This window comes from Nicotiana attenuata, unplaced genomic scaffold (genome assembly GCF_001879085.1).
Source record: "Nicotiana attenuata strain UT unplaced genomic scaffold, NIATTr2, whole genome shotgun sequence".
NCBI classification, from domain to species: Eukaryota; Viridiplantae; Streptophyta; class Magnoliopsida; order Solanales; family Solanaceae; genus Nicotiana; species Nicotiana attenuata.
Window position 1 is genome coordinate 4,443 of NW_017674743.1, and position 15,226 is coordinate 19,668.

The 15,226-nt window shown below is 38.7% G+C and overlaps 2 protein-coding genes across 2 annotated transcripts; both read left to right on the forward strand.

Annotated features, from left to right (window-relative positions):
- Window positions 1-2,807: 2,807 nt before the first annotated feature.
- LOC109219205 lies at window positions 2,808-3,548 on the forward strand. Its single transcript, XM_019383647.1, has one exon. The coding sequence runs from the start codon at window positions 2,808-2,810 to the stop codon at window positions 3,546-3,548; it is 741 nt and encodes a 246-aa protein (XP_019239192.1).
- Window positions 3,549-13,071: 9,523 nt separating this feature from the next.
- Window positions 13,072-14,576, forward strand: LOC109219210 (protein SRC2). Its single transcript, XM_019383652.1, has one exon. The coding sequence runs from the start codon at window positions 13,400-13,402 to the stop codon at window positions 14,216-14,218; it is 819 nt and encodes a 272-aa protein (XP_019239197.1). The 5' UTR covers window positions 13,072-13,399; the 3' UTR covers window positions 14,219-14,576.
- Window positions 14,577-15,226: the final 650 nt, after the last annotated feature.

Consider the following 15,226-nt stretch of genomic DNA (forward strand, 5'->3'; position numbering starts at 1 on the left):
GGATGGGGGATACTTAAGCTGAATCAATAGATTTCCTGAATGGGCACATCGTATAATGTAACCAGTCAATGTTAAACCTACTTACTCAAATTAAATGTTTAATTTAACAAATAAATACAGGAAATGGGGGCAGTATGTGACATGATAACTTTTCATTTTTCTTTCCCGCTATATCCATAAAAAAAATTTCTCTTCATCTTATTTGCACTTTTTGTAACTAGAAATTTCAAAAAAAAAGGCAACAGTACAGCTAAGTAAGAAAATAACCAAAAGACAAACCCAAAAAGTTCTGCTAATTTTTTCTTTTCTTTTTGGGTGCAAGTCAAGACAACTATTAGAAAATGTTCAAGAAATTAAGAAAATATATATTATTGGTACTTGATAGCACATGTGGATGCAAGGTATTGGTACCGGATTCAATTGAACCTAGTACTTTTAGTGCGTAACGTAAATTTATGTGTAAAAATTCATTAATATTGCAACATATAGCAATATGAACCCTTATCATTAAAAATACAATGGGTTTAATGCTAATATTAAATCCATAAAACTTAAATCCTAAATCTGTCTAACCTCGATAGAATACTGCTCTGTAAGGGTACGGCAAAGTTCATGGTACACAACACCTACTATTATATTGACCATGATTTCACTTCGTTTGTTTCTTTGTAATTTTCCAAGTAAGTTGTCTACAAACACCAGATCTCATAATAAATGTGCGTAAATATAGTTTATATACGTAAATATTCAAAATATTACGTGTCGAACAGATAAAACTTCACTATATTTTGAGCTTGCAGCTTTGTTTGGCGGCTGACCGTTAGGGAGGCCCTGCACTTATCCTAATTAAGTACAAATTTTATCTTAATTGTTCAATAGTGTTCGATTGATAACAGTCACAATCAACTTAACTTGATTTCTCTGATAAATGTTCTAATATTTTTAGGACTTGACATAAAAAGAACGAAAATAATTTTTTTTGTTCTTTGGATTATTTTCATATTTCAAAGTTCAAACACATAAAGTAAAGAGGATATTAATTGTTTCCTTTATCTAATATTTAATGAGATTATAGATTGATAACCTACCTAATTTCATGCCATCTAGTCCCCCCCCCCCCCTATGGCTGTTCTACTACCTATATAGCTATAGGTGATTAACTGATTATAATAACTATTCAGATGCAACATTAAATTCTTTACGTGAAGTATTAATTTTCTGACGGGTAAAATTGATTACTTGGTCGAAAATCTTTTGCTTGGATTTAAGAGTTACAAATATTTTCTCTTTTTCTTTCCTGTAGGTTTATAAGCTAAGGATTTAAGAAGAGTTAAGGCTTGTGTAAAGGTCAATTCTTGACAAAATCATCTTGCGAAAGACAGCCATCGGTTATGTAATGTGATAAGATAATTATAAGGTTCTATATGATGATTTACAAAACGTGGGATAGCGTTTGGAAGTAGAAAAAAAAGTTTTTTATTTTATTTTTAAAAAGGACCTAGCAAATTTATTACTATACTACTTATTAGTAGTAAAAAGGAAATATTAATTTTTGACAATACTTTCCTCTTAATTTCCGGGATCCATAATTACGAGCGAGAAAGTAGTGCTTTACACCCTAATGATTTGTTAATGACTGACTTAGCTGAAAAAGAGAGAAAGAGTAAAGAGGGGTGGGCGTAGTTGTGCATTTTTGAAAGTTGATGATGTTTTTTGAATCATTAAAAACTTCAGCGGGGAGAAAAAGAATATTCCCTCCGTTCCAGTTTATGTGAACCTATTTCCTTTTTGGTCCGTTAAAAAAAGAATGACCCCTTTCTAAATTTGGAAACAATTTAGCTTAAACTTACAATTCTACCCTTAATGAGAAGCTTTTATAACCACACAAATACTCTGGGCCCCTTTTTAACTTGTTTAGGACCACAAATTGCAAAAGTCTTCATTTTTTCTTAAACTCCGTGCCAGTGAAACAGGTTCACATAAATTGAAACGGAGGGAGTAGTATATATAATAAAAGGATAAATTAACTTTTATAGCCTGTTTGGCCAAGCTTCTCCAAGGCAAAAAAACTTTTTTTTTTCAAGTTGAGGCATTTGCCCAAGCTTTTGGAAGAAAAAAATATTTTTAAGCAGAAGCAATTTTTGAGAAGCAGAAAAAAGTAGTTTTTCTCCGAAAGTACTTATTTGAAAAGCATTTTTGAGAAAAATACATTTGAGAAACACCTTTTAAAGGCTTAGCCAAACACTAATTGCTACTGAAAAGTCTTTTTCAAATTAATTTATCAAAACACAAACATCTTCTCACCAAAAATATTTAAAAAAAAGTATTTCTCAAAATAAACTGATTTTAGAAGCTTGACCAAACATGCTATTAACCATTTTCTAATGAAATTCGAGAGTATATAATACAATATCAATATGGCAGATCTGGACCAATTCAATTTCCTATATACACTTGAACAATGATTTAATATGCAATAATTTCCTTGCAAATTACCTCTTTCGCAAGAATTAGGAAGTCAAACACCCTCGATGTCCTCAAAGAAGCTTCTATAGACTTATTATTTTTATAATAAAAACTATATTCAAGTCCCCCATTTTTGATTTGACTATTCCCTATTCCCGCTTAGATCAGGTCTTCCAAACGGACCCTAATAAATAAGCTCATTCTACCTCTCTTTTTCTTTACACACACAAAACATACAATCCCACAACCAAAGGTCAATATCCACTCCAAAAATACACATTCATATTCTCCATACCCAAAAATTTCCCTTTTGTATTATTCTGGTTTTTTTTATTTCTAAAATGGTTAATCCATTTATTTGTGGATCTTTTCATCATCAAGATGAAGATGATACGGAAAATTTAAGCCCTTGTTCAACTCCAAAAAGATCAAAAAAGAACTTGTCAAGAACAAGGTCTAGTAACAAGAATAACCCTTATTCAGACCGAGGTCTTGACAAATTCTCAGCACTTTTAGCTGATCTTGAAGACAAGAAACAGAGGATTTATTCACAAATTGGCCCTGATGATATCTCTTTCGTTCGTTTCGTCTTTTCGAATTCCAATGATGTCAAGCCCATTGTTGTTAAGTTGAAGGACAAGAAGCAGACAACAAATGATGACGAGAGCAAGCAAACCACTGAAAAAATACAATCTCAGGCGACTAGCGAAGCAAATGAAGGAAAAGAATTGCAAGTTGATTCCAAGAGAAGGCTAAAGAAGAGCATTTCTTGGAAATTCAAGTGGGAAAATTTGAAGAAACCTTTGTTTTATTTGCCAATGACTATAATATTGATATTGGTTTTTTTGGCTATATATGGAAGGTCATTTGCAATAATGTGTACTTCAATTGGATGGTACATGATTCCTACAATTAGAGGTGGAAACTCAAGTTCAAGCACAAAGACAAAAAGGCCAAAAAAGAAGAAGGAATATGTAAGAAGATTTAGTGAGAAAACTGTTGCAAGTGAAAGACCAACTTCTCCAACAAGTGTTATGAATGGACCAACTGGTAAACATGGCCGTAGGACAAGTTGGTCATAGTGAAGATCATAATTTTCTTGATCTTGTGAATTCTCTCTTCTTTACTTTTCTGAATTTGATCAGATTTTTTTTTTTTTTTTTGGTCTTTTCTCTTTCTTGGGCTTATGCATTGTAAATTCTTTTGTTGATTTTGTAAATGTTCTCATGTTTGAGTTAGACTAGAAATTTAGTCACTCTTTGGCATGTTCCTTTAGATTAGGACTATGTTTTTGTTACCAAGTTATGCTGGTTCATCCAACTTGAAATTGTACTGTTTTTTTAGAGTTAAAAGAAAATCGTAGATTTTTCTCTTTTAGTTTCTCACTTAGGCCGATTTTTGATATCTCTCATATTGAAAAATTAAAAGTTAGATGTCTTAGTAACTGGTTCCTCTCTTGAACCCTAAATCAGCTCATTTTAGGATTTTCAGTTCTCTCCAAGAAAAGGACTTTCCATTGTTCATAATAATATTAATATTCGAGCCAGCTTGCGTGCACTTCAATTATTTCTGAATTTTGTCTCTATTGCAATTTTAATCCTTATTCATTGTTTTTACTCACTTTGTTGATCACTAGGCGACATCCTTAGGAGCAATAAAGAATGTTTTAATTGAGAATAGTGTTTGCTCAAAAGTTATCATGTGCTTTATGAGTGCAAAACAATACAAATAAGTTACGGGAAAATCATAGCAAATCGTAATAATCCATTGGACCAAGCGAAGAACATGAAAATAAGTACTCAAGGTTAGGAGAAGAAATCTTAACAACTTTTATTGATAATATTGGTTTGGTCTGCCTCTCCATGAAGAGGTTCAGAGCCTTACAATGGTGTTTTCTCTTCCCATAAGATGGGTATATTTTTCTCTTCTCTCTCTCTTTTGTCAATAGTGGTGAAGAAGCAGCCCCCTTTCTAGGGCTTTCACTCTTAGTATTTATAGATGTGAGCTTCGTGAGCTGGCAATAAATGGTCGTGGCCACGTTGAGGTTCCGTCCCCATGGGGGAATGAATGGGCCGTGCCCTCGTAGATTAAATCGGACAAGAGTCGAATCCTCTTATGAATAAGTGGCCATACCACTTGTTAATTATGGATTAGCTCAAGACGAGATTAACTCCGTTAATTACCGTGAGATCGGATTCTGACCCATACAGTTAGTCCCTCCGCTTATTGAGGTCGTGTTTCGGCCGAGCTCGATGAGCGGACTTCATCGATTGTGATTTGAAAAAACTCGAATAAGGGGGTCGACTTATTGACGGCGGTGGCCTTAGCCGTTTACATGTTGGAGATGGCCGTAGCCTTTCATATATTGGAGAGCCTTTCATACATTAGAGATGGCCGTAGCCTTTCATATATTGGGGATGGCCGTAGCCTTTCATATATTGGAGAGCCTTTCATACATTAGAGATGGCCGTAGCCTTTCATATATTAGGGATGGCCGTAGCCTTTCATATATTGGAGAGCCTTTCATATATTAGATATGGCCGTAGCCTTTCATATATTGGGGATGGCCGTAGGCAATGAGTATGCGCCGGGTACATATTTGGTCACGTCCAGAATTTTGAAGGTGTACGGCACATTCTTTCAGCGTTCGCAGGGCGTTGCGATTGTTCTGACGACGGGACGTTGGTGGATGGCTGAGAAGCCGCTTCGTGGAGCTTGTCATAATGACGCATGCTTCGGCAGAACCGAACCGTTTTACGGTTGGTCGTGCAGTTAACGATGGCTATTTGGTTTCGTAAAAGCCATTTATGTTGCCTATAAAGGTCGGTTGAGGCATTCATTTCTCATATCTTCATTGTTCATCTGAGAGAGATTCTGAGGTAACTTTTTCATTCTGCTAATTCATCTTCTCCTTTCTTTCCTTTGATTGTGATAACCTTTGTCTTGCCCACCGAATTCTATCCCTTTCTCTTTAGTAGATCAACAATGGCAGGCAGTTCTTCCCACGATGCTCTTCTGATAGATTTTCCGGTAGTTGAAGGGCCACCTCCGGCAATGGGAGGTGCAGAACAGATAGAGACCGGAGAAGTTCCGTCGGTTGACGAGGTAGTTCCTCGGCCCGGAGGTCTGGTGATTGATTTCACTGTCGACGGTGGAGAGGAGGTGGCGTGAACAAAAGAAAGCGGCCACTTTCACCAAAATGGCGAAGAAGTATAAAGAGGTTCGTGCCAAGCATCAGGCGTTGGCAGACATGCTTAAGCAGGACCCCCAGTTCCGGACGTTCCGTGAGGGCCTTGAGGAATCAGAGGCTCTTTTGAAGAAGAGAACGGCTGAGCTGAAGGAGATTGATGAGCAGCCGATGGCTGCTTTGGCTCGAAATATCGAGCTGGAAACCCTCCTTCAGTCAAAAGAGGAGGACTTGGAGATAAGCCGTGGGGTGGCGGCGGAGGTTGCGGAACTGCGGAACTGCGGGCCCAGGTCACGGCCCTTACAACTGAGCTTGATGCTAGGATGGCCGAAGTTGAGGTTCTCAGGCGAACTGCCTCACAGGATGCCGTGCATCGTGAGGCGCACGAGATGTGGGTGTATCATGACGCCAGGTTGGTCGTTTTTTAGGAGTTTTTGGCGGCAGGTCGAGCTTCCGAGGCGGAAGTTGAAAGGCAACGACACTTGACCCGTGTTGCTCGTGAAGCGGCCGGTTATGGCTCCGACTCGCCTGGTAGGGAGGGCTGTAATTCTGAGGACGTCAACCGTTTGGACTCCAGCTCGTGGATTTCCAAGGCTTATCAGTCTGGAGATGGCAACGGACTGGACGGCGACCCGGCGGGTCGTGACGGGAGGGGTGGTGAAGGCTCTTAGGGCTTGTATGTATATATATTTCTTGTGTAGATGGGGCCTTTTCTAAGGCCAGTTATATGTATATCTTTTGGAGATAAATGAAATATGACTTCTGTTTCCCCCCTTTTTTTTGTGTCACTGTTTCTCTTTCGTTCTTTAGAGCTTTTGTTGCGCTTTTTGTTGACCGTCGGCGTTGGCGGCCCTAGTCGAATTTAGATCGACGACTTTAGTCGTGATGGAATCGACGGCCTTAGCCATAAAGGCAACTTCGACTGTCGTCGAGTCGTTTACCCACCGCAGTCGAATCTAGGTCGACCGCTGGCGGCGATGGCCTTAGCCATAATATAGTTGGTGGCCTTAGCCATGTAGGCGACTTCGACTGTCGTCGAGTCGTTTACTCACCGTAGTCGAATCTAGGTCGACCGTTGGCGGCGATGGCCTTAGCCATAATATAATTGATGGCCTTAGCCATGTAGGCGACTTCGACTGTCGTTGAGTCGTTTACTCACCGTAGTCGAATCTAGGTCGACCGTTGGCAGCGATGGCCTTAGCCATGTGGGCGACTTTCGACTGTCGTCGAGTCGTTTACTCACCGTAGTCGAATCTAGGTCGACCGTTGGCGGCGATGGCCTTAGCTATAATATAATTGATGGCCTTACTTTTTCAACTCGGTGCGGGCGAGTCTTAGCGGAAACCAGAGCGACAATTGCTCCTTTTTGTAGAATGGTTACCTCTCGAATTACCTACAAAACATAAAACACGATGTACGTGAATATATATGGGGTTATTGAAAAAATTTAAACATGATGCAAATTCCCTTCGGACCATGAGAGTTATCTTTGGACAATGAGGATGATGTCCTTAGATTATGATGTCCTGGACCATGAGGCGTATGATAAGGGATTCGCAGGACATGAAATGATGTCCTTGGTCCATAAGGATGGTGCCTCTAGACTATGACACCTTTGAATAATGATATGCAATTTCGAGAGATCCTCAGGCATGGAATAGTGTCTGTAGACTATGAGGATGATGCCCTCATACTATGACGCCTTCAGACAATGTGGCGATGTTTCAGCCCATGAAATGAAAAGATACGGTGATATCAGTTGTTTGATAGAGGAAATAGGTAATGTTTAGTCATATGCGAGAGCGAGAAAAGACAAGGCTTAGTCTTGTATGAGATGAGGGCATTGCTTAGCCCGATGCAAGAAGTGGAGACAATGCTTACTCTCATGCAAGAAAAGGCAGTGCTTATCCTTATGAGATAATGGAGACAGTGTTTAGCCTCATACAAGGAACGGAGACAATGCTTAATCTCATGCAAGGGAAGGCAATTCTTAGCTTTATGTAATAATAGAGGCAGTGCTTAGCCTCATGCAAGGAATAGAGGCAATGCTTAGTCTCATGCAAGGAAAGGTTGTGCTTAGTCTCATTCAAGAAAAGGCAGTGCTTCGCCTTATGCAGTATGGAGGCAGTGCTTAGCCTCATGCAAGGAATGAAGACAGTGTTTAGTATCATGCAAGGAAATGCGGTGCTTTGCCTTATGCAGTATGTAGAGGGCACTGTTTATCCCTATGCAAGGAGTGGAGACAATGCTTAGTCTCATACAAGGAAAGGCAGTGCTTTGCCTTATGAAGTATGTGTCACACCTCCTTTTTACTACCCCGAAAGGGTGTAAGGGAGTTTGTCCAATTAAAGTGACAATCGAAACGGGATTATTTATTAGATTCAGAGTCGCCACTTGGAATAATTTATGGTGTCCCAAGTCACCAGTTTAGAATCCCGAATCGAGGAAAGATTTGACTCTATTTAAGTCTGCGAACACAGAAATCCGGATAAGGAATTCCGTTAATCCGGGAGAAGGTGTTAGGCACTCCCGAGTTCCGTGGTTTTAGCACGGTCACTTTGATCATACTTGGCTTAATCAAATTGTTTAATTACTGATTTTAGAACCTATGTGAATTTACCTTTTAATGCTTTTTAAATTAAGAAAATTATCTTGAAATGGGTCACACGTACGTGTACCCATTTGTTTGGTGCGTCAAAAGTCATGTCACGCGAACGTGTTCACAATTAATAACGCTTTATTATTATTAAGAGAATTTGGCCGAAGTTGAGCGAACGCATACTCCGGTTTTGTTTTTAGAAATCGTAATCATGTCACGCGAACGTGTCCACAACCACGATAGTATATTAAACGTGCCTAAAGCAAACTACGAACATTTATCATTTTTATATCTATGTTATGACATTAATACGAGGCCCATGTATGATTAAACGGTGGATGGCGCACCTCGGACTATATGAACTAAATTTAATTAGTAGCTTATGAAAAATCCATTTTATTATTAAGAAAGTTTGTTCGAAGTTGCGCAAACGCATACTCCGGATTGGTTTTTAGAATTGCAATCATGTCACGCGAACGTGTACACAATCACAATAGTATTTTACGCGCCTAAAGGCCTTTCTACGAATATTTGTCCTAATGTCTAATCATAACATGTGAGGGCCATAGATTAATTTTGATGGCACACCTCAATCTAATTTTAAAAAGGACTGATGAATTAATAAAAGACTTAAAGGAATTTGAATTTATTTTAGGCTAATGTTCAAACTAAACTTAATAATTAGAAGGGTTAGGATTGAAATAAATCAAGTATTTGGCTGAAAGATCCTGGGCTGGCAGCTGGCCCAATGGTCTATTAAAGGCTTCCATATCATAATACGAAGGAAGACTGGGCTCTCACGAAGCCCAGAATGCATGCATAATCGGCAAAAGGGGGCATTTGGCATAACTGGGCCAACGACAAAGGCCCAGTTATGATTCATTACAATTAATTGAAGCAAATTACCATTCTTCATGAAGATCTTGAGATTAAAACAGATACTGACNGGGTAGCCTGAGTCCCGGTTCAACCGTAGTTGAACTTTTTTGGTGAAGGCGCATAGTCTGTCTTGGTTCAACCGTAGTTGAACTTGCTGGCGAAGGCGCATAGCCTTGATTTAATGACGAAGGCGCTTAGCCTGAGTCTTGGTTCAACCGTAGTTGAACTTACTGGCGAAGGCGCATAGCCTGAATCTTGGTTCAACCGTAGTTGAACTTACTGGCGAAGGCGCATAGCCTGAATCCCAGTTCAACTATTGTTGAATTTTGTCGATCTTGATGGCGAAGGCTCATGGCCTGAGTCCCAGTTCAACTGTTGTTGAACTTTGTCGATCTTGATGACGAAGGCTCATGGCCTGAGTCCCATATTGTGGGTATTGAGTGCTGAAGCTCGGTTTGGATTCGAGACCTTGAGCGGCTCATCCGTTGTCTTCCCAACCAGGGTTTATAGGCTGTCTTGAGGCGACTCTCGGCTCGAGATATCTCCGTGCCGGTTTCTGGCCGGAGCTCGTATCAGGGATGTGGGAGATGCCTTACAGAGACCTTCCCTTAGGAGGGGGGGAGGGGGGGGGGACTTCTTTTTGTTTGCACTATCTGAGATCGGAGAGATAGAGAGAGGACTTAGATCTTGATTTGAGATCTTCGAGTTCCATCGGCCTGATATGCCGCTTTGGCTTGTTTATGCAGGGTTGTTCTTCCTTTTCCGGTGTTTCTTTCCTTTTGGTCCATGGAAGAACTACGCGATTTTGCTATGAAATCCCCACAGACGGCGCCAAATTGTTTGCTCAAAAGTTATCATGTGCTTTATGAGTGCAAAACAATACAGATAAGTTACGGGAAAATCATAGCAAATCGTAATAATCCATTGGACCAAGCGAAGAACATGAAAATAAGTACTCAAGGTTAGGAGAAGAAATCTTAACAGCTTTTATTGATAATATTGGTTTGGTCTGCCTCTCCATGAAGAGGTTCAGAGCCTTACAATGGTGTTTTCTCTTCCCATAAGATGGGTATATTTTTCTCTTCTCTCTCTCTCTCTTATCCATAGTGGTGAAGAAGCAGCCCCCTTTCTAGGGCTTCCACTCTTAGTATTTATAGATGTGAGCTTCGTGAGCTGGCAATAAATGGCCGTGGCCACGCTGAGGTTCCGTCCCCATGGGGGAATGAATGAGCCGTGCCCTCGTAGATTAAATCGGACAAGAGTCGAATCCTTTTATGAATAAGTGGCCATACCACTTATTAATTATGGATTAGCTCAAGACGAGATTAACTCCGTTAATTACCGTGAGATCGGATTCTGACCCATACAACGGAGAAGAGCTAAAGAAAACCTATCGTTGCCTTTCCTTTTCCAATTATTCTAGTTGCAAATGGAATTAGCTAGGGAGAAAAAATAATTGTATAATTTGCCAGTCAATTTTGCAAACAGAAGCAAACAAATGATCAGAAGTGACATAGATGAAAAGGTCCATAAAGAAATCCGTGTTTATACCGTGTATCTAAAACCAGTGGTGGAAATACTTTTAATTAAGCAATATCATCTGCTACTGCTTTATCAGAAAGTTCCTTTCTAGAAGGTACAGTATTATGTAAATACAAGAATATCGACTGACAACGTTTGAAAATAATATAAAATAAATAATGATCACAGATTCAAATTACAAATACATCCAAATTTTCCTTGCAAATGTAAATAAGAAAAGTTGACGGATACCGCTTGCACAAAATTCAGCCAACGTCACTGTCAAAAACAACCGAATATGCTTCAAAATAAACCTCCCTCGCCAGAGGATTGGATAAAGCCTATGTCAAATTGAACTCATTTTCCCCAGCCTAATCCATGCCTTTACCTTTATTTAATTCTTATAACACGTTTCATGCCACCCACTAATGGCCCCTTTGTCCGTTTCTTCCCTTGGGGATCTAGATTTTTCTCGGTGAAGATAATTACTGTGCCTGACCAGGCCTAAAAGCGTTGATAACAAGAAATTTTCATTCTAGCTATTTCGCTGTTACACCTGCATTATTAATATCATTATCCAAATTATCTACTCTAATTTAAAATTTTGTGAAAATAACAATGGAAAAAATTCCAACAAAAAAAATTGTCGATGAACCTCATCATGGTTCACCTATTAACCACAATATCCTCTACCAAGATGTAAGAAACAAGTTAAAAAATCTGAAGACTGAGACAAACCTAGTGATGCTTAGGTTGACAAGGGAAATTGGAGCAGACTATGTGAAAAGACTTCTTCTTGATTCATACCCTCTCATTTGCTGTTATGATATGCTTGAGGAATTGCTCGCTGAGCAGGATGAAGATAACGATACTCCTGTTATTGTTATAAGCAGTGACACCGAAGCCGCCTCTAAGGCATCAAAATCTGTTAATCGAAAGACTGAGTAGAGTAAAAAGTTGATTTTTCAAGTGGTTTTGTTATGCATGCCATATTATTAGCATGGTATGCTAAAATTATCTTCCAATCTTTTACTCTACTCAGTCTTTTGATTAACAGATTTTGATGCCTTAGAGGCGGCTTCGGTGTCACTGCTTATAACGATAACAGGAGTATCGCTATCTTCATCCTGCTCAGCGAGCAATTCCTCAAGCATATCATAACAGCAAGTGAGAGGGTATGAATCAAGAAGAAGTCTTTTCACATAGTCCGCTCCAATTTCCCTTGTCAACCTAAGCATCAGTAGGTTTGTCTCAGTCTTCAGATTTTTTAACTTGTTTCTTACATCCTGGTGGAGGATGTTGTGGTTAATGGGTGAACCATGAAGAGGTTCATCGACAATTTTTTTTGTTGGGGTTCTTTACATTGTTATTTTCACAGAATTTTGAGTTAGAGTAGATAATTTGGATGATGATATTAATAATGTAGTTGTATTTATAGTATGGTTTGAATATCTCTAGGGTTAGGGTTATTAATTGTGTTCCCATTTACTTCTCTCTTATTTTAATTTGAATCACAATCTTCAATGAACCCTTTACACTTCTCAAAGAAGACTTTACATTCTTCAATGCATTCATTTCGTTTACCCAAAATTCTGTTCATGAACTCTTCATCCAACAAGTGAGAATATCTGGTTTGGATATGGTTTTCCAGTAAAAAAATTTCCAGTAAATTTTTTTCCTAATTTTCTATTACAATATTTTTTTCCAGTAAATATTTTTCCTAATTTTCTCTTCTCCATTCCAAAAGAATCGGAGAGATTGCCATATATTTATGTATTAATTATTTAGGTTACCAAAATATATTGATAACTACAATTCCCTTTTTTGAATCCCTATGTAATAACTATTCTCACGCTATTTAGCTTCTCAATGAAGCATTTATTATTTTCAACTGTTTTAGTAGTGTGTAGATAGAATTAGGTTGAATTGATTTATGTCTACAACTTGAAGAATTGATTTTAAAAATAAAAATAAAAATAGTCTTTGAAATTGATTTCATACGAAAGAAATGAAAATTGTTATAGCATAGAAGACCAATATAATGAAAGAAATTTGAAAACACAGTATTTCAACAAAAAATCATAAGCACCTTAAAGATGCGCCAACAACCAGAATCATCCAAAACAACAACCTAGCTTTATAATTGTTACTCTTGGTGGTAAAATTATTTTATGTAAAAAAGTAGGTAAATGATAAAATAAATTATTTAATAATAATAAAGGGTGAGAATGAGAGGAAAAAATAAGGTAACGACGCGACCACATCAAATCGATCGTTACATAAAGTGACACATTTCGTCGTTATGTAACGACGAATTTACCGATACGATACAATAAAATTTAAGTAATAATCAAAAATAAATATCGTATTTAAAGTAACAATTCAATACAACAGGTGACAACCATTCAAACAAGCTGTAAGAGTATTCTCTTTTTTCCCTTTTATATAATATTATTGATCAGATACAGGATTCGGAAATGTCACTTTATATAAGCGATTAAAATTTGAATAATTCCTGTAGAAAAAATAATGTCAAGCAATTAGACCAAAGGATACAAATGGAACTTCGGACAAACAAATTCCATTGGTTGCTGTATTTCATAAACGTCAATTATGTTGGATTACGTGCTATAAATACTTAACTCCAGAATCAACGTTTACCCACACTGCTAGCTAATTACTATTGTTTCTCAACATATATACATATAGCGCCTTCTAGAGTCTAGAGTACTATTTCCCTTGTGAAAATGGGATCACGATACGAAGTTGAAGTAAAGATAACTTCAGCCAACGATTTGAAGAACGTCAACTGGCGTTACGGTCCCCTGAAGCCGTACGCAGTTGTTTGGGTTGATCCCAACGCTAAATGCTCTACTAAAGTCGACGAAGACGGCGATACATCTCCTTACTGGAATGAAAAGCTCGTCGTCCATTTGAATTCTCCGATCGACGATTCCACCTTGTACGTCGACATCGTTCATGCGAACGCTGTCGAGGACACTAAGCCTCTCATCGGATCCGCTAAGCTTCCTCTTAGCAAGGTCGTCGATGATGTTGGCATAGGTGGTGAGCTGGAGTACACGCTCCAGCTCAAACGCCCTTCTGGTCGCCCTCAGGGAAAGGTACAAGTGGAGGTTAGTGTACGAGAGCCACGCTATCGTGCACCGGATGCGTATTATGCACCTCCGTACGGTGTCCCGCCCCCGTCGCAACCTTACGGCAGGGACTATGGTGCTCCGTACACTGCGCCTCCGTCTGGTTATCCTTACAGCGCCACAACTCCTCCTTACGGGCAGCCGGGAGGAAGCTACGGGCAGCCGGCATACGGGGAGGGAAGCTACGGGCAGCCATCTGGTGGATACGGTTACGAAGAGGAGAAAAAGAAGAGCAAGTTTGGGGGGATGGGGACAGGATTGGCTGTGGGTGCAGTAGCAGGGGTATTGGGTGGAGTGGCGTTGGTGGAAGGCGTCGACCTCTTGGAGGACAAAATCGCCGATGACGTGGCGGAGAAGGTGGAGGATGATCTCGCCGACGACGATGGTGACTACGGTGGAGATGACTTTTAGGAAATGTTCTTACAGTACTCTTTTGCCTAAGTTCCTTTTGGGTACTTTACTTTTCAATTTGCTAATATTCCAAGAGTATTTTTGACTCTATAACAGTACATTCTGATAATGAGTAGGAAAAAAAAAAACAAAAAAGGAGAAGGAAATAAATAAAGATTAACATGAAAGTAAAAGCCTAATGTTCGATGTAATGTACTGTTGTGAATGCATATATTATTATGTGTGCTGTATGTTTTAAGTAAGTGCTCTAAACTTGCTTTTGGCTTGGTTTTGGGAGTTTATCCTCGAAATAATTTAGAGAACAATACTCCCGGCCCTGTGATTATTAACTATTTCAAGGAAATTATCAGTTATCGTACTTCTATGAATTATTAGAATTTATTTATTTAGTAAAAACCAAAAGAAAAGTGACATTCAAATTCACCCTGTTAATCCGACGCGTACATTAACTTTATATTGATGTAATCTGAATTCTGTCAATTTTCTTGGATAAAAGCAATAGTTAATCATATGGAAGAATTAATTTGTATTTGTTATGAAACAATAAAAGAACAAGAGCAATATTGCAGAGAAAGAGAGAGGGAATTCTTATTGAATTTTGGGATGAATTACAATGGAATAGAACCCTCTATTTATAGGGAGAGGTTGACTTAGCCACCAAGTAATAAACCCTAGGATCTCTCTAAATATGGACATTCACCATAAATAGAATTCTATTTATAACACTCCCCCTGAATGTCTATTCAACAGATAATGTGCCTCGTTAAAACCTTAACTAAAAGAAAACCCAATGGGAAAAAAAATTCTAGAAAAGGAAAAAGAGTACACATGTTTAGAAATGCGCCTATTGGTTGCCTCGTTAAAAACCTTGCAAGGAAAACCCAGTGGACAAAACCTTGTAAGGGAAAAATAGTGCAACGCGCATTAACTCCCCCTGATGAGAGCATCAATTCACATCCTTGAGCCTTCGCATCCCAATCTTGTACACTAGCTTCTTGAAGGTTGAAG